Below are 24,842 nucleotides of genomic sequence, written 5' to 3'. Positions count from 1 at the left end.
AGGAAGATATGTATGCAACAAAACGATGGCGCCGGGTGCAATATTTGATTGAACAGTTCTGGAGCCGCTGGAAGAGGGAATACCTCCTGAACATTTCTACACGGCAGAAGTGGCATGCACCCCGGCGCAACCTCAAAGTAAATGACATTGTCATCATCAAGGACGACACTCTTCCAAGAAACCAGTGGCAACTAGGGAGAGTGGTTGAAGCAGTCGAACAGGGTGATGGCCTAGTGCGCAGAGTCAAGGTACAAGTTGGAGAGCGGAAAGCACCAAGGAAAGTGGATAGACCCTCCAAGCCTTCCATCCTTGAACGGCCCATCCAAAAGTTAGTGCTCCTTCTCGAGAGTCCATGATTCTCTTATGTGATTCCCTTCTGCGAAACCTGTAAATATTTGCAAAATCAATAAGCAATAACATGTAGGCATTACAAACTAAACTAATTGTGCCACCTTAAGACATTCATTATCATCTGGAAATCATGTATGATTCATGTAGTCTTTATGGTAATAACTATACTCATTCATCATAACATGATTGGTGGGAGTGTAAACGACAGTAGGTCCTGTCGCTTTAAGAATGCCATAGCAACAACCAGTGTTGACGTAGCAACCAGTTGTCGCCACAGTGACGTCAGCGGAAGAGCGCGCTGTTGCAGAATTTGCGGGAAGCGAGATGGCCACGTCTTTTTGCCTTTCCTTCCCCTCTCTTCTCTTTTAACTGTTTTATAGTGCTGTCACCAAGAGTTTACAGAGTAAGTTTGCTTCCTTTGACTGTATTCTTGGCTGTGTGTTGTTGCAATGTGACCGATTGTGCCATTTGATTTATCTTACTAAAGAGATCTGCTATTGTTGTTGTTGGTTCATTCAGGCAAAGCTACTGTCTCACAATACGCCGATATCAACGAGTTTCCTACATAATAGCACCCTTGGTAAAGTGGAGCAAGGTATGTTCCCTCAGTTTATGAGTCAAGCTTGAAGCATGTGGTTTTTTGGTTTGTTTTTGGAGTGTTGTTCAAAGAGAATGTTGCTTCTAATTAACTTGAGATCAGTAATTCTACATGTCATGGTCAAACAGCAGTAAATTGTCATGTGTCTGTATTTGGGCTAAAATGTGACTTTGTTTAGTAATGTCATGTTGTGGAGTGTGTTAAATATGCTTAAAATACTACACACTTAAAAACACTGAAACTGTACATTAAGACATGTTTATTTTTATTATGCATTTCATTGTGAAACTGTCAAATTTAAGCATTTGTCCTTTGTTCTGTATTTTCCATTTATAGTTTTCACGGTGCTCATCAGTGCAAAGAGACAATTAAAATAACTAAAGCACCCGTCAGAAACTCTCCTGCGTTGAATGATTCCAAGGGCAGCTACAACAACAATAACAAGTCTAGCTCGTTGCTAGTAGCAACTTGCTACGTGCTGAAAATGGTACGTTTTGACTACACACCGCGGTCACGTTCACTTCATTTTGATCGGGTAAAGCGCAGCATGCGTGCGAGCGCTGTCGCACAGCTTTTCACGTACTGTAGCGTGACGATGATGATGGCGTGATTTTCGATGCAAGTCGAAAAAGTCTGTCTCGAGAGATGACTCCTGAAGCAACGAGCAGCAACGTTAACGTTAATAGAGTAAACAGCCATAAGTGCAGTTATTGTAGAAATAGACTCAATAACAACAATGAAACAAGAACAAGAGTACAGTCTGTGCCAGCGGAGTTTCTTGGCGATTGGCTGACGGAGTTGTCTGTCACGCGTCTCCCGCCCAACTAAATGGGGCTAGAGGCCACACTGATACCTAGAGTGAACTAGAATGTGAGTGAGTTCACATCAATATGCTTTATCACCAGGCTAAATATACCAACTATATTCCATTTTGTTTAGGACACACATGTGCAGGTTTGTCTCTGCGCCATTACTGTAATAGCTGTTCACCTTTTCATCAACTCCAGTCTGTGTTTGGGGGGTGCTGTTTACTATAAAAGCTTTGGCATCAACAACCTCGCTCTCTCTCTCTCATACACACACACACACACACACACACACACACACACACACACACACAGGCACACCTGTGTCCTACTGATTCCTGGAAATCAAACCAAATCAGACGACCCGTCATTTGAGGGTTGACAGAAGATGAGTCACTAAGGAGCGCTAATGCAGTCTACATGGCTCTGCTACTGGGTGTTAGTGTGTGTGTGTGTGTGTGTGTGTGTGGCAGTATGTGTGTGTGTGTGTGTGTGAGTGTGTGTGTGTGTGTGTGTGTGTGTGTGTGTGTGTGTGTGTGTGTGTATATGTGTGTGTATATGTGTGTGTGTGTGTGTATAATGTAAATGTAAAGGCCGTGCCGCGCTGTAATAATTTGGTTGGAGAAAACAGCGGCGGGAGTCATACTCGTGTGATTGTGTACAGTAATGAGCTGCGAGGACGGAGGGGTCAAAGTTCAGGAAAAACCTATTCCACAAGCTGCAAGGGATTCTGGGAAACATGTCCTGGTTACATGCAAACAACAGGTAATTTAGCTGTCGAGAACATTGAATTGTATGGAATCAGGAGATGTCACGGACTGAAGAGTGTTGTAAGCTTTCAGATGTGTCATATACATTGAAAATCTGAGAATAGTTGAAAAGATAAATATGCTTATTTCTATTTGAATGTCCTATACTCATTCATACATTCAGAGAAACTCACCCTGAAAGTTGGTGAACAAACTTGCTTTGCCCTGGCAAGCTGTTTGCTAACAGATTATAAGGACACTTTTTTTTAGCGCACTTTCACGCGCTCATTTCTAGGGTGGGGACTCGGGAGGCGATGCGCCATGGGCACACTTTTTTTTTGGGCATGTGACCAAACCCATGCCAACTTCATGCGCTTAGTGCACTTTAGCCACGTGTGCACTCAGCTGGAGTTTCTCTGGCTTGAGCCGGCTCCACAGTGCCACTGGGCAGAGCTGGTCCATGTTGTTGTTGTCACAGGTCGGCTGAGAGTCGTCCAAATTATATCCTCAGCAGTGAAGGATTTATGACATCACTGATGTCATCACAATTGCTGTGTGTGTGTGTGCGCGTGCGTGCGTGCGTGCGTCTGTGTGTGTGTGTGTGTGTGTGTGTGTGTGTGTGTGGATGATTGCATGCAACCAATACATACCAATTCACATTATTCACAAAGGAGATGGGGATGTGGAGCGCCTGCAAAGTGCATGGCAGATGACGGAGAGGAGAAATCCAACAACTTGGTGAACGCTGCCTTTGATGTGGAAATGAATGATTCAAATTCTCTGTAGTCTTGTCTTTTTATTTGATTTGACTTTATTTGATTTGATTGTGCACATAGATAATTTAAAGGTGCACAGGGCTAGATTTAGATGTAAAACAAGTAAACATGCTGACCGCAATGAGTGATGCAACCTTTGGGCCAATTGAGCCCCTTTTAAGCCCCTTTTAGACTGGCCAAAATCCACAAACTAGTTTTTCTTCAGTCTAAAAGTTTTAAGTTTCCAAGCTGGGCCGTTTAGCCGATAGAGCGACCCTGCAAGTGAAGTGGATTTTTACGTGACGGCTTTGCACGCCATGGCGATATAGATCTTGGCGGTGGTCCAACGCGTGATTTTCCGACCCTGCTTCTCCTCCTCCTGAGTTGCCGCCCCTTTTGCAGCGTGAGTCAGTGAGATTCAGTGATTCCCACAGGCTGAAATTTGACTTTCTGAACAGTTAATTACTTTACATTGATGGAAAATTAGATTTCACTTTCACTTTATTGTCGGACAACTCAGAAATTTGTCTTGCGTCCCCAAGACACTGTTTCTCATGCAACAAAAGTGCTACAACACGTATGTACCTATAACAAAGCATCTCTCTCATGCTGCACGCACGAGCGCCAGGCGCATACTGTAGACTGCGTCAAGTCAGCCAGAATGTATAAGTAGGCCATTGCGAAAGAGAGGGCCATCTCAATGTGACTACCCTGGTTAAACAAAGGATCAATAAACATAAAGATTATAAAGTAGATGTCAAATGTGACGATATGCCGAACCCCCCCCCCATTAAAAACATGCAGAAGATCAGATCGTCATCGTCATCCGACCAGTGACGACAACATCCGAAGTTGGTCCCCAGGCGCTGTACGAGAAAGCGACCACTGCTCCTGGCCTGCCCCCCGGAGGAAAGGACAAAGCCAGGATGGGTTAAATGCAGAGGACAAATTTCACCGGCCACCGTCAGCATGTGTGTGCATGTGTTGATGTGTAACCGTGTGACAATAAAGACGGGCTTGTCCGTCTGAAATCGTGTTTTAAATCGTGTTTAGGATTCGTCCAGCAATTAGTAAGTAAAATAGCCTCAAAAGGGGAAATAAATTCATTCACTTTGCTCAACATGTATTCAGCTGGTGGACAGTACCTATATCACTTCATCTATGGAAGCTGTGAGCCAACACTGATTGAGACCCAGTGTCTGGGCTTTCTTCCCAGTTCCACAAATCAATAACTTTCAGGGCTACATTTTACTAATAGCTACCTGTAAGATTTGATATCTGTCATTAACTAATTTGCTGGCATCCAAATGCTGAATAATCTCCACTCCACTCCACTAATTATCCTATAGAGCCTATACTGTCTCTAGCCAATTTGACTTTATATATATATATATATATAATATATATATATATACTGTATATATTTATATTTATTTGTTTATTTATTTATATATATATATATATATATATATATATATTTATTTATTTATATATATATATATATATATATATATATATATATATATATATATATATATATATATATATATATATATATTTATTTATTTATTTATATTTATATATTTATACACACACACACACACACACACACACACACACACACACACACACACACACACACACACAAAATAAACACATGTATTGCAATCCTTTAGTGCACTTTAAAATTATACTATACAAATATCACATCAAAAGTCTATATGAATTGTATAGATAACACAGGAGTTTATAGGGAATGGGAATATGACAGACCGTCCGCTAATGGGTTAAGGATGGAGCTGTTAGGAGGAGAGAGCGCGCACAGCAACTGGAAACAGCGGCGATGAGAGAGGGGGTGGGGGGGATGGTGAGAGAGTGGGAAAGAGTGACAATGAGAAAGAGAGGGAGGGAGTTAGGGAGAGAGAGATAGGTTATAGACAGAGAGAGAAAGAGAGTGGGAGAGAGAGAGCTAGCGGAGGCATAATTTGTGGATGAATCGTTTTACGCACAGGTGTTGACAGAGAGAAAGTCTGTTTCTCACATACACACACACACACACACACACACACACACACACACACACACACACACACACACACACACACACACACACAAACACACACACACACACACACACACACACACACACACTCATTCACACAGTCAGCGAGAGACAGAGGGAGAGAGAGAGAGAGCATCATTGGTGGGTGCTATAAGGTGCGCTGGCTAGCGGCTCTCTCTCTCAGTGTGTGAGAGGCTGAATGGAGCTGGAGTCATGAATAACGGAGCAGATTTGTGAATGAAGCATGGCGCTGCTGCCAGATGGACGAGACGCGGGACTCCGCGGCACCTCTTTCTCTCTTCTCCTTCCAGGCAAGATGGGAACTAAACGACTGAACGGATGAACGTCTGGAAACTTGCGGCATCGACTCCAATTTTGAATGCACATATATGACATTTGATGTGTTTTTCCAGTGGGAAAGAAGATTATTTGAATAATTTGAGTGCGTAAATGGACAAATTCCTCTTAACATCTGCTGTTTTTAAATGTGTTTCCATTCAGAATGGTGAAGGCTAACCTAGATATTAAGTAATCAGCGGTACTATTAAAGTCAATATTACATTAGAGTCACTGAAAACGGGCACTGATGCCTTGTTTGGAGACTTTCGCGCCTCGAGAATGCACGGCTCCGGCGCGTTTGGAGGGGCACTTTGGAGAGGGCCACGTGTAGTCTAGCCCACCGCGCGCAATGCTGAATGGACCGCCGCTCCGCGACTACGACCCGATGCGACTGGTCGACCCCAGGCACCTGCCGCAGCTGATGTCCCTGGAGGACCATGAGCCTACCATGGTGGACGGGATCCTGGGGGGGCCCCGGAACTCCACGGCGGGGCCGAGCGGGGAGCTGGAGGCGGGGGCCCCCGGGGGCCAGGGGCACCGCGCCCTCCCCTGGGTGATCACGCTCCTGGCCGCCGTGCTCATCACAACCATCGTGGTGGATATTATTGGGAACTCGCTGGTCATCGTGTCCGTGTTCAGGAACAGGAAACTCAGGAAAGCAGGTGAGAGTGTCGCAGATCAACCCGGTCGCCAGAATAAGACGTGGGCATTTTACGTGGCTGCAAAGGAGGGATATTACGAACAATCTATAAGTACATTTTTAACAAAACGTCGCCATTTTACTTTTCAAAAATGTGTCATTTTCGTGTCTCTGCCAACCTAAAATCTCAATGTAAATTTGAAACGCAACGGCGGGTACTGGAAAACCTTGCCGGCTTTCCAACGTTAAACGCAAATAAAACAACTTTAACAACTTTGCTTATGTTTAGGCACGTAAAACTACTTGGTTAAAGTTATGGCTTGGGTTAGGCTTAAATAACAAAAACGATAAATAATGTAGACTTTTAACACGTGGGGACGTGAACACCGCTCTCCGCTGTGAAAGTGTTTACGAACTCCATCATCCAACCTGACCACAACACCCTTACTTGGCACCGCGCTATTTCAATAGCAGACTCTCTAAAGTTCATATACACGTACATCTACTGTATCTAACAATGTTGATATATACAACATATTTTTGGTTCCGAAACATTGATATTCAGGGGGCACGGTGGCGCAGTAGCGCCATCGCCTCACAGCTAGAAGGTCCTGGGTTTCGATTCCCACCTGGGATGCTGTGAGCATGTCCTCGAGTGCCCATCGCCTGCAGGGGGTCCTCAAAAAACTTACAATGCCAACCTTTTATTCTGGTGACCTGGCTGCAAATGGGCTGATGTCAGTGTTATGGTTTTTATTTTATTTCTTGTAAAGACAAAGTTTTCTTCTTGTTGTTATTAAACAGTGCGGCTAAAATTACTTTACTGTCTGTGAGTTAAAGCATGTTTGTTCTAATCAATAAGTTTATTATAGTCACCAGGTGACTATAATAAACATATTGATTGAAGTAAAAATGCCACATATGTACAATAAGGTAACTGTCACCTTATCGTACATATGTGGCATTTTTACTTCCCATATGTCAGTATAATATGACTATGGGGACTTGTGTAACCTGCGTTGTGTGTAGTCCCGCCCACAGCTGGGGATTGAACCAGGAACCTCCGGCATGGGAGGCGGAGCCTGTAAGAGCTTCACTCATTGCACAGCACTGCTGCCTGCTGGCTACACTTAAACCCTAACAAAAAAAGACATAAATAATAAAGGTTCCAAGGCAACTATTCAAACATTTACATCAAAACTGCAAAGTCCTTATATGAATATTATTATAGCAATAGCATGGGCATAGGAGATAAGACATTTTATTATATTATTAATATGAACTCACTGTTGAGCACCGGAGACACTGTAACTCTCTATAAGGATATTATAGGAGACAGTCGCGTGTCATGTCCGAGCGCCCTTGAGCAAGGCACTGAACTGATTAGGTCAATCTGGATTAGAGCAGAAGTGTGAAAGTAAAGTGTGAACCAACCAACAAAGTCACATTGATGAGACTTTTAACAAGGCATAACATAATTGGGGATTATCTTTTCCCACAAACCAGCGTGGCTCTGACCTTCTCCTAGTGACACTTTCTATTCCAGCCCTTTATGAGTGACACTGACATGACGTATGACAGCTTCGGTCTCGCTCTCCCCTTCAAGGACTTTTTGACAGCAGGCACGGCTGCCCTGTCGGCCGCCCAAGTTATAGCCTATAGGATGTTGTAAAAGTTTATGAACATACATTCGGGGGACCGAGAGCAAATGTCAATGTCACTGAGGTACAAATCATACCCAGCTGTCATGGGCCAGGCAGGCTGGCATGCAGGGAGTGAGTGATGCACAGCACAGTCAGCCATGATGATGGCCGGCTGGGAGACTTTCCACTTTGGCTTCCAGGCAAGGACTTTTCCAAAGTAAAAGGAGTGCCATGACTCACTCTCTGAGTCTGCACGATCGATCTGTGAATCCGATAGTAAGCCGAGGATCGACACGGACCAGAAGTCGTCAAGAGGCACTGCTGTGCATATAATAGGGCCGGGCACTTAGGATCCCCTCAAACACAAACGCGGAGAGAAAATCAATTCGGTCTCCTAATTGTTATCAGTCTTTGGACGGCACGCTCCGGCGGGCCCTCCGAAAGAGTCAAACATCACATTAAAAGCACTTAGTTTGTCTCTGGAGGACAAGCGCATTTGCTCACAATCACACTCATAACTGGTAAAGCAAAGGAGATGTATCAGTATTGATGCATGGGTTTAGGCCCGAGCGTTATGATGCTTAGCTTCCTGTGAAGCTCAGAGGAGGGGGGGGGGGGGGGGGGTCAATTGGGAGCTTAGAGGTTACGGGAGCTTTTCTGACGGGAGGAAAGGTCGCCGGTTCAAATCCCTAATCGGCTTAGAAAATGGAGTTGAGGAAAGTGAGTGAGAAAGTCCCTTGCTCTCTTAGGCACCGTCTGTGGGGCCCCTGACCGAGACCCTTGACCCCTCTCTCTCTCAATGAGCGCTAACCAGGAAAGAGCCTGTGGTTGGGCTGCTGTGTGAGAATGTGTGGAAGGGAATGAATGTGAATGTATATATACAGTATATATATATATATATATATATATATATATATATATATATATATATATATATATATATATATATATATATATATATATCTTCCCAGTTACCCTAATCAATAACTTTCAGGGCTAATAGCTACCTGTAAGATTTGATATCTGTCATTAACTAATTTGCTGGCATCCAAATGCTGAATAATCTCCACTCCACTCCACTAATTATCCTATAGAGCCTATACTGTCTGTAGCCAATTTGACTTTATATTGCAATTTATATTTATATTTATTTAAGTTTTTAACCCCATACGTAGGATATATATATATATATATATATATATATATATATATCCGCATACTACATAAATGAGTCTGTGCCATTTCACAGTTGCAGCAGCTGTTTTGAGGGGGGTTGTCCTAGCACTAATAAGAGTGGTTAATTTTCAACAGAGTCAGGTTGGGTGAGCGAGCGCACCTGTTTGTTAAGTCGTTACTGATTGGTGGGTTCAGGATTCCGGACGCACCAATCGCTGGCCAGGGATTCCATAATCAGTTTGGAGTGAGCCGTGTCCTAGACCCAGAGAGAGTTCATTGTTACAAAATAAGCTGCTGTATGACCCCACCTCTGCTATTTAAACACATTAATCATTTGAAACACAAAAATATTGATTCATCTGTTAAATCAATATTTTGATCAATCTGTTCCAGCGGCTGAACGAACACTCGATCTTCACTTGCAAAGACAAAGCAACACACTTTGTTTGAAGTTAATTGAGGTAGAACTTTATTTGCCCCCCCAGAGGTTTCTTAGTTGCACCATGGAGACTGAGCTCCACCTTAACTAGTGGAGCGTATTGGGACCAGTATAACCAAATCACTGTCACAGAGAGTGATGTTTTCACTGTCTGGGGCCACTGTCATGTGAGCCTAAATCAATTTCACCTGTTCAAAATTAACAATTAAGCCGTGCGTGTGCGTCGGGCTGTGGCGGGGGGGGGGGGGGGGGGGGGGGGGTGCGAGGCCCTGCTCATTGACGTGTATTATGCATATGAATCACACTCGTCGCACACACACACACACACACACACACACACACACACACACACACAGCTATCTAGTTCTTCTACACGTGTCATTAATCTCGGTGCAAGTAGGGCCGACTCGCATGCAGTGCGTTTAAACGGTTGGAAAAGGCGAGGCGTGCTGAGTGGAGAGTGAACACAGGAAGTTTGATGGTGCGATACGGGTGCACTTTGCCATTGCCAACCAACCAAAGACAACAACCTGACACGTTTGTAGTATTTATCTGAAATATCTGTCGATATTCACTGACAGTGTTGGGGGTAACTCATTACAAAGGTAACATATTACATGTAATATATTACTTTTAGCAGTAACTCAGTAATATAACTTATTACTTATAGGACTTCAGTAATATTATACCAGTTAGTTTGTCAAGTAACTCAAGTTACAAATTGAGTGATTTTTCTTTTTTAAATCAAAGCACCATTTAAATGAAGATAATCATTTCCTAATCAAACTGTTTTTTTAATGCAAATAACCACTATAGATGACAATAACAAACGAAACAAATAACATTTAGAATTTTGGATTGTTTACACTGACTTCAAGACGGTTGAGATTATTTTTCGGGATGGTTCCGGGGCAGCGATGGCATTCTGCTGCTGCTGTTGTTTTGGTGAAAGTAATGCAAAAGTAGTGTAATAAGTAACAAGTTGCTCTACACAGACAGTAATATTGTAAAATAACGTATTACTTTCAAATGAAAGTAACTAGTAATATGTAGTATATTACATTTTGAAAGTAACTTGCCCAACACTGTTCACTGTGAGGCAGTGTAATAAAAAGAAAACAGCTGTGAAAGTGGAAGAAACCCTGGAGAGAGAGAGAGGGGGCGAGCGAGGCAGAGAGAGCATGGAGAGAGAGAGAGCGAGCGAGGCAGAGAGAGCATGGAGAGAGAGAGAGCGAGCGAGGCAGAGAGAGCATGGAGAGAGAGAGAGCGAGCGAGGCAGAGAGAGCATGGAGAGAGAGAGAGAGAGCATGGAGAGAGAGAGAGAGTGAGCGAGGCAGAGAGAGCATGGAGAGAGAGAGAGCGACGAGGCAGAGAGAGCATGGAGAGAGAGAGGGCGAGCGAGGCAGAGAGAGCATGGAGAGAGAAAGAGCGAGCAAGGCAGAGAGAGCATGGAGAGAGAGAGAGCGAGCGAGGCAGAGAGAGCATGGTGGAGAGAGAGAGAGAGAGCGAGCGAGGCAGAGAGAGCATGGAGAGAGAGGGGGCGAGCGAGGCAGAGAGAGCATGGAGAGTGAGAGAGCGAGCGAGGCAGAGAGAGCATGGAGAGAGAGAGAGCGAGCGAGGCAGAGAGAGCATGGAGAGAGAGAGAGCGAGCGAGGCAGAGAGAGCATGGAGAGAGAGAGAGCGAGGCAGAGAGAGCATGGAGAGAGAGAGAGCGAGCGAGGCAGAGAGAGCATGGAGAGAGAGAGAGCGAGCGAGGCAGAGAGAGCATGGAGAGAGAGAGAGCGAGCGAGGCAGAGAGAGCGTGGAGAGAGAGAGAGCGAGCGAGGCAGAGAGAGCATGGAGAGAGAGAGAGCGAGCGAGGCAGAGAGAGCGTGGAGAGAGAGAGAGCGAGCGAGGCAGAGAGAGCATGGAGAGAGAGAGAGCGAGCGAGGCAGAGAGAGCATGGAGAGAGAGAGAGCGAGCGAGGCAGAGAGAGCATGGTGGAGAGTTAATTCCTTTTCTTTATCTGTATCCACGACACTTCTCTGTCACCTCTCTGGCAGCCTCTGAGCATCCCGCTCGCTGCTGCGTGCCCGAGACTTTGTCACGGTGATGAATTGGCGTTGCCAAAAAATCGATATATAAACAAGCGGCCGTCATTTCCCAGCGCTCATCAGAGCCGCCTGCACGCATCAGTCACAAAGACACCAGGTTTGTTTCCGAGAGGTAAAACGAACTAACTGAACGAGCGAGAGGACTGGAGGGATGCAAGCTGCGACTGCAAGATAAAAGGGAGGAGTTCTTCACTTCTCTCTCTCTCATGGAGTCGCCTCCTCGGGTCATCCCATATCATCCAATTTCCATGATTGGAATTTGGAAACCCACATTAGTGTTTTGCACCTGTGTTTATTCTGCCTTTTTGACACAAAATGGCCCCCGTGAAAAGGGTCTATTGTACTTGGCCAAATGCTCCTGCTGTCGTTGCTTCATACCATCTGGCCGATCTGAGTTGTAAGTTAACGCTTCCTCCGATACATGTGCAGTCACCAGCCGCTTCTTTTTCACCTGACAGCGAGGGGTTTCACCAGCAGGACGTAGCGCGTGGCAGGATTACGGATTTCCCCCTAGTTCCCCTCCCCCTCGACCAGGGGTCCCGACCGACCACATGAGGCGCTATAGTGCAGCAACACGGGGGGGGGGGGGGGGGGGGCTCGAAACTGCCACCCTTGTGTTGATAGGCGGGGAATCTACAGCTGCACTGTAAGTCTCCATTCCAACTGTCAGTCACATTTCACATTATTTAACACTAACCCAACCCATAACCCTAACATTAACCACATTGTTGTAGTGGCCTATAAGCTTAACCCAGCTTGTTTTGTGTGCATAACCTTTTCAAATTGACATTGGGCGATGTTTTCAAATGAAGCAACATTTTCAAATTAATCATAACGCTCTTGTGGCGTCGAAAACTGAGGAAAAAGGCGTAAAAAAAAACCCCGATGTGAAAGGGTCACATGTCCCCCGTGCATGAACACGTGACAGCGAGGAATTGTGACAAAGTGGCTGAATTTGATGGCGTGATGAGAACAGGATGGTCTTTTCCTCCGCTCTGCTTTCCATTTGATTCATTCTGTCCATCCTTCTCTTCATCTCCCCTTCCCTCTGCTCTCCTCCTCAATCTCTCCTCTCCTCCTCCCCTTCCAATTACTCTCCTCTCCTTCTTCCTCTTAATGTCTTTTCTCTCCTCCTTTATCATCCACTCGCGCATTCCTTTCTTTTCAATTTCTCTCTTCTCGTCCCCCTCCCAGTTGTCCTCTCCTCTCTCATCTCCTCCCTGGTCCGTCCCATGACGTCTCCTCTGCTCCTCTACCCCCTTTCAATTACTCCCCTCTCCTCTGCTTCTTTTGGTCCCTCTCCTCTCCTCTCCTCCCGTCCTCTCCTCCTCTCCCCCTCCCCTCCCTCTCCCCCCTCCCCTCCCCCTATCCTCTCCTCCTCCCCTCCCCTCTCCTCCCTCCACTCCTCCTCCCCTCTCCTCTCCTCCTAGCTCTCCTCTCCTCCCGTCCCTCTCCTCTCCTCCTCCCCTCCCTCCTCTCCTCTCCTCTCCTCCTCTCACCCCCTCCTCTCCTCCTCCCCTCTCCTCTCCTCCTCTCCCCCTCTCCCCTCTCCCTCTCCTCCTCTCCTCCTCCCCTCTCCTCTCCTCCTCCTCCCCTCCTCTCCTCCTCCCCTCTCCTCTCCTCCTCTCCTCTCCTCCCCTTCCTCCCCCTCTCTCCATCCTCCTGGTCAGAGACAAATCACCTGATCATTAATGAAGTCCTGTCACAGTCCATCATGTCAGCGGCAGGAGGAGGGCAGAGCAGAGAGGCCTCCATTCATTCACTGAACACACCTGGCGGGCGGCTCGCTGGGCAGATAAGAGAGCGCGTGTGTGAATATATTCTGGGTAAATAATGTATGTAAATAAGCATTTACATGTAGAAACGCAATTATCATGTAAATGCAGAGGCTTGTTGTCAGTAGTTTCAGCACGTGCTCACGCTCTGCCCCTGGGTGGGATTGCTGCAAACACGGCCAGATTACTCGTCTTCCCCCCCGCAGGCGGACCTGCGTAGCACATACTCAATTCAGCTTCACGTCTTCTGCTCCACAAACTGAACATCTGTGCCCAGCAGCCCACCATCAATTTGCCGCACAAGACATGAATGAGTAGTGGTGCCTTTTCATTGATGTGGATTCTCCAGGGCCGGCCGGAGTGAGTGACCCATCTCAACCTGGAGGAGGCTCCAGTGCAGCTGTCGTACTATATGATACAGACATACTAGACCATGTCACAAATATCACAGGCTTTACAATATCTGTATGATACAGACCATACTAGACCATGTCACAAATATCACAGGCTTTACAATATCTGTATGATACAGACATACTAGACCATGTCACAAATATCACAGGCTTTACAATATCTGTATGATACAGACATACTAGACCATGTCACAAATATCACAGGCTTTACAATATCTGTACTGTATGATACAGACATATCATGTCACAAATATCACAGGCTTTACAATATCCGTACTGTATGATACAGACATATCATGTCACAAATATCACAGGCGTTTACAATATCCGTACTGTATGATACAGACATACTAACTAGACCATGTCACAAATATCACAGGCTTTACAATATCCGTACTGTATGATACAGACATACTAGACCATGTCACAAATATCACAGGCATTTACAATATCCGTACTGTATGATACAGACATGCAAAGACAGGCAAAGAAACAAGAGTCAGGCAGAAAAAGTATTTTGTTACATAATGTTACAATCATGTTTTCCAGTGACATGAGCAAAACCCCTGGGGGGGGGGGGGTTACATAGAAATGGGATTAGGCCAAAGAAGCAAATAATTTTCTGATCAATGGAGTTTATTTCTCCCAAATTTACTTTTCTGAGTAAATAATTATCTCACATTTATTGTTGATTGAAATTCATAGCCTGCACTGTTTGCATATTCCCATTTGAACGTTTGTTTGTTTTTGCCAATAACGACTGAAAAAAGTGCCAAAGTAGCACATCTTTCACTTAATTTGCCTTTTTTCGGCTGATCCGATACATGACACACACACACACACACACACACACACACACACACACACACACACACACACACACACACACACACACACACACACACACACACACACACGCACACACAGTATTATACTTGAATATTGGGGGGGATGTATCCTTTATCTCACCCTGTCGTATCTTTGCTTTCGTCGTGACACTATACAAGAAGTAACACAAATTGAGTGGAATAACAATTGTCACTCCATCCATGGCTGTACCCCATCTATAGCCACAACCCAGGTAGCCCCGCCCCCGCGGTCCTCCTGCTGGGCCAGATTTGCCCTTGTTTTCTTAGTGCCTGCACTCATGTGTGTGTCCCCAGGTGGCTGACAGCACTGTTTGCTCTTGTACTGACTGTGAACAAAGCAGTTCACCAGCAGCCAGAGAGAGAGAGAGAGGATCAGAAACAGTGGCGGCTCGCCTCGCTCGCTCCAACACGCTCCGCTGAGACAGAAATACAACACGAGAACAGAGGAGCAACACAAAGGCACTCGCTTCAAAACTCACAGAGAGAGAGAGAGAGAGAGAGAGAGAGACACAGAGAGAGAGAGAGAGAGAGAGAGACACAGAGAGAGAGAGAGAGAGACACACAGAGAGAGAGAGAGAGAGAGGATCAGAAACAGTGGCGGCTCGCCTCGCTCGCTCCAACACGCTCCGCTGAGACAGAAATACAACACGAGAACAGAGGAGCAACACAAAGGCACTCGCTTCAAAACTCACAGAGAGAGAGAGAGAGAGACACAGAGAGAGAGAGAGAGAGAGAGAGAGTATGAACAGAAGCAGACAAGTACACACATACTCAGCGCAGTTGCCAAAATGAAATGTCAGCATTGAACATTTTTGCAAAATCCACAAAATGTAAAATATGAACATTTCTGAACCAAAATACATTGCATATTTTGATATGTGAATATTAACTTTATACATGTCTTCTTCTTTTTGTACCTGTATTTATACAGGGGGAGTCTCATTGAGAGCAATGCTCTCTTTTTCATGAGTGCCCTGTTCACATTCACACACGCATTCATATACCTGGAAGCTGACCAGTACAACCACAGTCTGATCTGCTGGTCACACTGATCAGCTCCACTGGAGCAGTTGCGGTTATAAGCCCCCGTTCACAGTCACACCATAGGCCGAAGCAACGCTCAACCTAAGCAAAACCTACGCTGAACCCACACGTTTCATTTAGGCGTCCTTGTTAACAGGCGAGGCCGTTCCTTCACACCACCCGCGCGCGTGGCACGCTGAAGCTTGACGCTGCCGGGCATGAAGAAAATGGGAGTTGTGGGCGGTTTCAAGGCCCCCCCCCCCGAGGAGGCGCTGAGAGGAAAAGAGAAGGCTTCTTGTGTGAACGGTGAGGCGTCAGTTCAGCTTGTGCCTGCCTCAAGCTTCAGCTCTGTTCGGCGTCCTGTGTGAACAAGGGCTAATAAGGGCCTTGCTCAAGAGCACGTGTGTGTGTGTGTGTGTGTGTGTGTGTGTGTGTGTGTGCGTGTGTGTGTGTGTGTGTGTGTGTGTGGTTGAGACAGTGAACCCCACCGGCCCACTTTGGGAATGCCTGGGAGAGATTCACCCCCACACTCAGAGAGGGGACGTGCAGGTCACACTCTCGTCTGCTTCATGGTGCTCGATGTCTGGAGGTCTGTGGGCATATCTGACGGCTGAAATGTACACGGTGTGAGGGCTCACACACCAGATTACTAATCTACCTGACAGGAGAAGTGATTTGTCAGCGCGTTTACAAGCGTCTGGTGAAAAAAAAAATCCTTCCCCCTTTGAGTGACTGTCATGAGTCCATCTGACAGCGCGTCGAGCCCCCCCAGGAAAGCGAAGAGTGTGATGACCCGCACGTCCCATCTCTGAGTGTGGGGTGGGTGGGCGTTTTCGGTTGCTCGTCGCAACGCTTTGAGGCACCAGGCTGGAGCTGTTCTATGGAGCTTCCTCCTGAAGGGAGATTGTTGCTTTTGTCTGCTTGCTGGTTTTGGTGGAGAATAACCGTTTGCTCCCGTGCAACTCCGGAAGTGCCCTTAGCATTTCACGAGGTGGCCAAAAGGGAGCCATCTATCGCATGATGGTGAAAACACAGATTGACGTGACTACCTACCTGGCTAATGCTATATATTCAGTAATGGGTTACTTACCTGTAATTACATGTACCGTATTTACATGTAATTAGTTGTTACTTGAGCCGGACTATGTGTGCATTAAACGGTTTTAATGCACACCTGCCGGCCAATCAGAGAAGAGTATTCACTCAGACCATGGTATATAATTTATATCATGGTCTGGGTGAATACTCGTTTCTGATTGACCAGCAGGTGTGCATTAAAACTGTGGAACGCACACGTAGTCCGGCTCGAGTCTAATCACATGTTAGACGTGTAATCAAACAGGTCAACTCGCTATCTCAGCTTCTAATGAGCTGAGCGGACTATAGCTTCCCTGCCGGCTCGTAGCTTCCTCCTATTTACTGGAACAGCGAACAACGTTTCCATTGCATGAGAAGCTGACAGGATGGTAACGATTGTTCCAGGTATTAGTCGGTTTCCCAAGTGTTGCTAGGTAAACAGAGTTATGGCTTGTGGAAAACATACGATTTCGATTGCTAAACTTGCATCAAAAATTCGCGAATGCTTTTAGTTTATATTGTTGTGAAATGACCATGGTATAAGCGGGATAATCAACTCCTAGGTGTGCGTTATCATGCGATTTTAATGCACTCCGCACTCCACTTCGTGCATTAAAATTCTATAACGCACACCTAGTCGTTGATTATCGCTTACATATATATTGGGGGTGGGGGGGGGGGGGGTCATACTAATCATGAGCCCAAATGTAAATTCAATGTAATTTTGACCTGCGCCATGCTCTTTAATTTTCCGGCTTTAGGCAAGTGCTGTGGACAGATCCTGTTCCAAAATGAGCTCACACAAGCCTTTCTGTGGATATGTTGGCCAATTTGACTTTGATGTAATTCCCTCAAGCAGGCGGGAAAAAATCAATTCATTAAAATCAGTAATTTATTCAAACTACTGTATAGCATACAGGTTGTGGTGTGAATAATTGTCATCCAACATACTGGAACTGTCGCTGCCACGATGCTGCGAGAACAAAATTGAAATTAATATCTCACTAAAAATGTCCACCCTTTAATTGGGATTTATGAACGTGGCCACATCCTCTGTAAATGTCAGTGACTGGCTGGTAGACACCCAGCCAAAATCTGCTCTCATCTTAAAGAGCATCTCCACACTAAAAATGCCTTGAATTGTAAAATGGTATTTAGTACCAGTGACCTTCAACGTGAAAAATAAAAAAACACACAAATGATAGGTAAAGTAAAGTTACAGTTGTTATGGTTGATCTTAAAGTTGAGCAGAGACGGCATTTCGAGAGTATGTGACTTCCTTATCGTGATGTATTTTCTGAGTAAAATGGGAGAGGCTGGACATAACGTTTGGAGGAGTGCAGACCCGCATGCCTCCGAGCAGAGGGAGACAGCAGTCTGCTAAATAATGTATTTTATCGGACACATCTGAAATCTACCGCGGTCACGTTGCAAGAACAGTCTATGTTACAAACACAATAATGTAAATACAGTGGCGTAGACTGCGTGCTCTGAGCTTAAAGACAGAGGCTTCTTGACAGGCTGGCGGTTCGCCCGCACAGAGAGGCACTTCCTAGCCGAGGGAGAAGGGTGGCTGCCGGCCTTGAAGCGTGCGACGAGCCGTGGTAAATAGCAATATTCCTCGAATGCGTGTTAATGAGCCAATTACATGTCCTTTGAATCCGTCTTTTATTACCGAATTACCGTCCGTTTTTATTTTATCTTGTGCTTATGTGAGAAGTTATATTAACATTTATGAGCTAGCAAAGTTTGACCATTCTAACCCATTCTTGGAATTTTCTTTTAGCCATGAAGATTTATTGATAGCATGCGGATGTCATGATATAATTGGTTAAAATTGGTTAGTAGCCTACAAACTGACAAAAGCAAGAAAGTGTTTTTTTTGGTTCATACATTCTTAAATAGGTGCACTCTATGAAATGAGCATGCGAAGCTGGCTCGTTTCTTTAATCTGGATTCCCAGAGCCGTATAATAGAAGAGTTCCGACATCTCCATTCACTCCAATGGACCAGTTTTTTTTTGCAGGAAGTAGAAAGTGGAACTCTTGAGTAAAAAAAACAGCACTGTCGAGTTGCAACAAAATAGACAGTGTTGTACTTTGAAAGGGTTTTTCATCCCTTGAAATGAATCAAATTGTACATTATCTGGTTTATTTTAGCATGCAAAAGTAGCGCGAGACCCATTCCTGGCTGTTCATTGGCTAATGAGTCTCGCATTTTGGTCCTCCGCTGACGCCACTCTCTTACTAGAGGACACTATGGATTCCCACCCGCGGCGCAGACACGGCCAACTGTACGATGGACCGGAGGTAACTACAGTGTAAGCCAGGTAAATAAGCCAGCACACTTAAATGTCCCTTCACAGGTTGAATCAATCATCTGGGCAGTATAGCAACAACGGACGTTTCAGCCCGCAGGCCTTCTTTGTCCAACCTGCCACCCTCATGTTGGGAGGAAGACAATACGTCTGCACCACCTGGACAAACCTTAGCTGCCACTGTTATCCGAAGCACGTTCCAGAGCCACGAATCAGACATTTAGCCTACAGCATGGAGGATGACCTTAATGAGAATCTGACTGTGGCTGTGTTCGCTCAGCCCCATTATATATTCTACACAAACCTCAAAACCCCGACGGCCTTTTTTCCTCACACTTTCACGTATACAGCTCTGACGTATGTGAGAGGGGAACCATTGTTAATAATAGTAACAAAGGGAAGAATGCAGTAATAAAGACAGAAGTAGAGGCTAATACCTATTGACTGCTGGTTAAAAAGTCCCCCGTCTCTCTCGATCCTCGGAGCCCAAGAGTCTTCCTAACTAGCCTTCTGTGACTCGTATAGGAGGCGCAGAGTCTCCTTGTCAAGAATACTAATGAAGAGGCTTCTTCTTAATGAAGACGAAATCAGGGAATGATAAATATTGAATGCTGCATAGCTAAGTGGTAGGGCATGGTGATATTCAACACAGAGCTAGGGGTTCCGTTTCCCTCTGGGTTTAAACATGCGCCTGGATAAAAGCTTCCAGCAGAACACATCTACTGTACGTTAGAGGCTGCAGAGCTACTTATGGCTCATTTATACTCCATTTTCATACGTAAATAGATGCGTCTGTTTCAAACGATATTATCGCCACTGCCCACATACTTCCATGCGTTCTTTCACGTTGGTATCATGTTAAAGGAGGACTTACCCCCTAGATATGTATTAGAACAGTGATTTGAAAATACCTATGGAAAAAACCAAGAAATGACATATGCTCTTGTCTATACTGGACTCTTTGGCTGTGTTCAAGTCAAGATTCTTTTTCGGAAATCGACGCCATTACAGTTTGCCTACTGCCTCAAAAATAATTTATTTGAGAGGGGCAATATCTTTATAAATATCAACAACTAGCCAACGCTGTTGGTCTGTATGGAAACAGAAAATCTGAAAATGGTTGAAAGTTATATCAATTTGGTAATTCAGTGGCGAACTAGAAATGTATATATTATAGCTTCTCTACGCTTCTCTACGCGTATGTATGTAGAGAAAGCAAATGCACGAAGCGAAATGTGGAAGTAGTTTGCTTTGATGTGCGCGAATGATTAGATGATGCACGCTGGAAGTGAACGTTAAGCAACGTGTGTACACCTCCCCCATGAGGACCGGCGAATGACTGGACCCGTTTCACACTTGTGTCCCTTATCGCGGCATACCGCTCTTCTGACTGGCTTGAAACTGGTGAAATGTCCGCGATGACGGGGGAACGCTTATACCGGAAAACAACTTTCACACATGAAGGCATTAGACCGATTTCCGGTCATTTAGCGGTAAAAAGCGCATGTGTGAAAACGGCTTTAGACACTGGGGCCTGAATAGGGGAGACAAGGCTTTTTGTACCCCCACCTTCAGCAGTTAATGGTAATGAAGTGGTAACTGTTAAGCCAGGTATTACGGCAGCCGCGTAGCTATGGGTGAGCCTTGGCACGCCCACTTCTTGCCTAGGCCCAACCAATCGCTTAACACGTGTAATATGTTTTCATGTAAACAGTTATTCCAATAGCTTTCTTTGGTGGGACTCTCGTCTCTTTCTGCACACACTCGCGCATTTGACGTAAGTAACGTCAGAACCAGGCGAGTTACACTCTAACCAGGCCAGTTACACTCTAACCAGGCCAGTTACACTCTAACCAGGCCAGTTACACTCTAACCAGGCCAGTTGTACACATTATTTTTGACGTACAATCCCACATTGGCAGCGGCAGGCGTGCGTCGGTGCCACCCCCATGTCACTTCACGCCACTGTCCTATTTCCAGCGTCACCGGCTCACGTCATCGTCTCGATGTCCCTGGTATCCCACGCTGTGTGTGAAAAAGTGACAAATATATAACACAATGTCAGCTGGTGCAACTGGCTGCACACTATTATTTCACAAACTGCCGTGAGACCGTGTTGCAAAAGAGTGCTGTTGCACAATGTGTGCACATCGTTCTTTATTTTGAAAAGTATTGTAAAATTGTAATCCTGCTAGTAATCCCACTTTCTAATAATTGTAATCTTGATTACAATTATCTTTTTTCTGCAACTGTAATGGATTACATTTCTCATTTTTTTGTAATTTGATTAGTGTACGTAATCCCTTTACATGTAATCCGTTACTCCCCAAGCCTGGTCTTTACTCATGACCTGTCTCCCCCCTCCTCCCTGCCCTGTCTGTCTTTACTCATGACCTGTCTCCCCCCTCCTCCCTGCCCTGCCTGTCTTTACTCATGACCTGTCTCCCCCCTCCTCCCTGCCCTGTCTGTCTTTACTCATGACCTGTCTCCCCCCTCCTCCCTGCCCTGTCTGTCTTTACTCATGACCTGTCTCCCCCCTCCTCCCTGCCCTGTCTGTCTTTACTCATGACCTGTCTCCCCCCTCCTCCCTGCCTGTCTGTCTTTACTCATGACCTGTCTCCCCCCTCCTCCCTGCCCTGCCTGTCTTTACTCATGACCTGTCTCCCCCCTCCTCCCTGCCCTGTCTGTCTTTACTCATGACCTGTCTCCCCCCTCCTCCCTGCCTGTCTGTCTTTACTCATGACCTGTCTCCCCCCTCCTCCCTGCCCTGCCTGTCTTTACTCATGACCTGTCTCCCCCCTCCTCCCTGCCCTGCCTGTCTTTACTCATGACCTGTCTCCCCCCCTCCTCCCTGCCTGTCTTTACTCATGACCTGTCTTCCCCCTCCTCCCTGCCTGCCTGTCCTTACTCATGACCTGTCTCCCCCCTCCTCCCTGCCCTGCCTGTCTTTACTCATGACCTGTCTCCCCCCTCCTCCTGCCTGCCTGCAGGGAATGCCTTTGTGGTGAGCCTGGCCCTGGCGGACCTGGTGGTGGCTGTCTATCCCTACCCGATGGTCCTGACCGCCATCTTCCACGACGGCTGGATCGCCGGCTACATCCACTGCCAGATCAGCGGCTTCCTCATGGGCCTCAGCGTCATCGGCTCCATCTTCAACATCACCGGCATCGCCATCAACCGCTACTGCTACATCTGCCACAGCCTCAAGTACGACAAGCTCTTCTCCAACGCCAACACCATGTGCTACGTGGTCCTGGTGTGGGCGCTCACCATCCTGGCCATCGTGCCCAACTGGTTCGTGGAGTCGCTGCAGTACGACCCGCGCGTGTACTCGTGCACGTTCGCCCAGTCGGTCAGCTCGCTGTACACCATCACGGTGTGTAACAGTCGCATATTCTTGTTATGCTTTGGGGAACATTGGTTGGTTGGTTGCAGTAACTGGGTGGTGCTTAGTGTTACTGAGTTAGCAACATGATTCAGTGCCACTCCCAGTCTGTCTGCAGACAAGTAGCCTTCTTCAGTAAGGACTTGGTACTATCGATCTACATGTACAGTATGTTAGGAGATAATAGTGTCATAGAGCAGTGGGGTCTCAAAGTGGAGTCCAGGGACGCCCAAGGGTCTTTGAGGTGGTTCCAGGGAAACCCCAGCAAAAAGGGGGGTAATTTATTTTCACTATAATTCCATCCAAAATAACAATGACAGCATGTATGACTATTTTGGTCATGAGTTTCATACACTTTCTATAATAAAACATGTAAAAGCAAAAATCGTATCAGATGGGGGGACAAGTGTATTAAATTGGGGTCCGTGGTCTAGTTTGTGTCAGTTTAGGGGTCCTTGACATGAAAAGGTTTGAGAAGCACTGCCGTAGAGACCAGGCATTGTATGGTCGACAAGTATAGGTGAATAAAGAGGTACATGTGTGAGATCCCAAAACTCACGTCATTTGGATCTGTCATGCTATGCTGATGCTATCCAGGCGCAACCTAAAGCCAGAGAAGGGCACTTGGATTCAAATCACACTTACGTCGCACACACAGGGACTTGAGACTTGACTTGAGAATCTTCCTCAAAAGACTTGAGACTCGACTCGGACTCGAGATTTGGGACTCGTGAACAATTTTTATTTTGGTATTTTTGGCTTAACATGAAGGAAATGTCTATTAATAATGTCAATTAATCAATGCTGATACTGCATGCTAATAAAGGAGTGAGGATAGCACAGCACATCAGGGGTGGCCAAACTATTTTTTTTAAGTGGCCCTCCATGAATAAAAAAATATATAATACGGGCCACTTAAAAACAGGAGTCGGGGTACTAAATTATAATCCTCCGTTTTTCCATTTTAAACGAAAAAGGAGAAAATGGGTAATCTTTTATTTTTTCCCGTTTTAAACGAAAAACGAGAAAATGGGACGTTTTTCTTCTTCTTTCTTTCTCTTTTTCATTTTTGATTTAAAAGGTCAAAAGTACCTTGGCCAACATTTTTAACACTGAATTTTGGTGAAATTATCTCTGTCTTAATCTGTTGGTGCAGAAAGAGAAACAGAATTTTTTTTAAAGATACAGAAATACCCATTGTAAAGGTGAGCACATCATAAACTACTATGTGTCATATATTTATTTAGGTAGAAAAAGATTTTTTGATGGCACAGTGGTTTTCTGGTCTAATTATTACTATTATTATTTCAGTCTAAACAGGTTGAAAACTGCCATGCTTAATATTGTTTGGCCTGCAACTACTTATATTTTTGTGTAGGTGGCCCAAACCAAAAAAGTTGGCCACCTCTGCAGTACATGCTTTGAATCCCTTAGTTTTAGCTATGCAGTGTTCTAAGCAGACCGGATGGCATGCAGCAGATAATAACACACTTGAGACTTGACTTGGACTTGTGACGAAAGACTTGAGACTTGACTTGGACTTGCAAAAAATGACTTGTGGGCATCTCTGCCTAAAGCTGACGTAAGCTAACATACAACCAAACTCGTTACAGGTGGTGGTGGTCCACTTCGTGCTGCCCATCGCCATCGTCACCTACTGCTACCTGCGCATCTGGATCCTGGTCATCCAGGTGAGGCGGAGGGTGAAACCGGACTCGCGGCCCAAGATCAAGCCGCACGACCTCCGCAACTTCCTCACCATGTTTGTGGTGTTCGTGCTGTTCGCCGTGTGCTGGGCGCCGCTCAACCTGATCGGCCTGGCGGTGGCGATAGACTCCCGGCTGGGCCCCGCCATCCCCGAGTGGCTGTTCACCGCCAGCTACTTCATGGCGTACTTCAACAGCTGCCTCAATGCCGTGGTCTACGGCGTCCTCAACCACAACTTCAGGAAGGAGTACAAGAGGATCGTTCTGATCATCTTCAAGTTCCACTGCTGAGGTCAGGAGGGAGGTAGCCTGGGAAGACCATCTTGATCACATGACTTCACATTCTGTTTGGCTCCACAGATCAGTCTGGACGTCCACCCACCCACAGTCATTTCCTGAAATTAAAATGTACCTGGGCCAAATAGGCACTGCCCGTTGTAGTTGACAACGTAAGCGGCCAATCAGGGACGCCACGCCGCTGGCAAAACAGTAATGGCGGCTCCCGAAGCAACGAGCGGTAACGTTAACGTTAGTAGAGTAAACACAGCCATAAAGTTCAGGTATTGCAGAGATGGACTCTATAACCACAAGTTCTTCTGATTGGATCTGAATGGGATTTGGTGACG

At 45.8% G+C, this 24,842-nt stretch overlaps 1 protein-coding gene across 1 annotated transcript; it reads left to right on the top strand.

Moving 5' to 3' along the window:
• Positions 1–6,009: 6,009 nt before the first annotated feature.
• mtnr1al (melatonin receptor type 1A like) lies at positions 6,010–24,507 on the top strand (the record flags this gene model as incomplete). Its single annotated transcript, XM_083651439.1, has 3 exons — positions 6,010–6,322; positions 22,116–22,501; positions 24,124–24,507. The coding sequence occupies 3 exons, from the start codon at positions 6,010–6,012 to the stop codon at positions 24,505–24,507; spliced, it is 1,083 nt and encodes a 360-aa protein (XP_083507565.1).
• Positions 24,508–24,842: the final 335 nt, after the last annotated feature.

Source organism: Poromitra crassiceps (assembly GCF_964638095.1).
Source record: "Poromitra crassiceps genome assembly, chromosome: 15".
Classification (NCBI taxonomy): domain Eukaryota; kingdom Metazoa; phylum Chordata; class Actinopteri; order Beryciformes; family Melamphaidae; genus Poromitra; species Poromitra crassiceps.
This window is presented reverse-complemented; position numbering and strand designations above follow the sequence as displayed.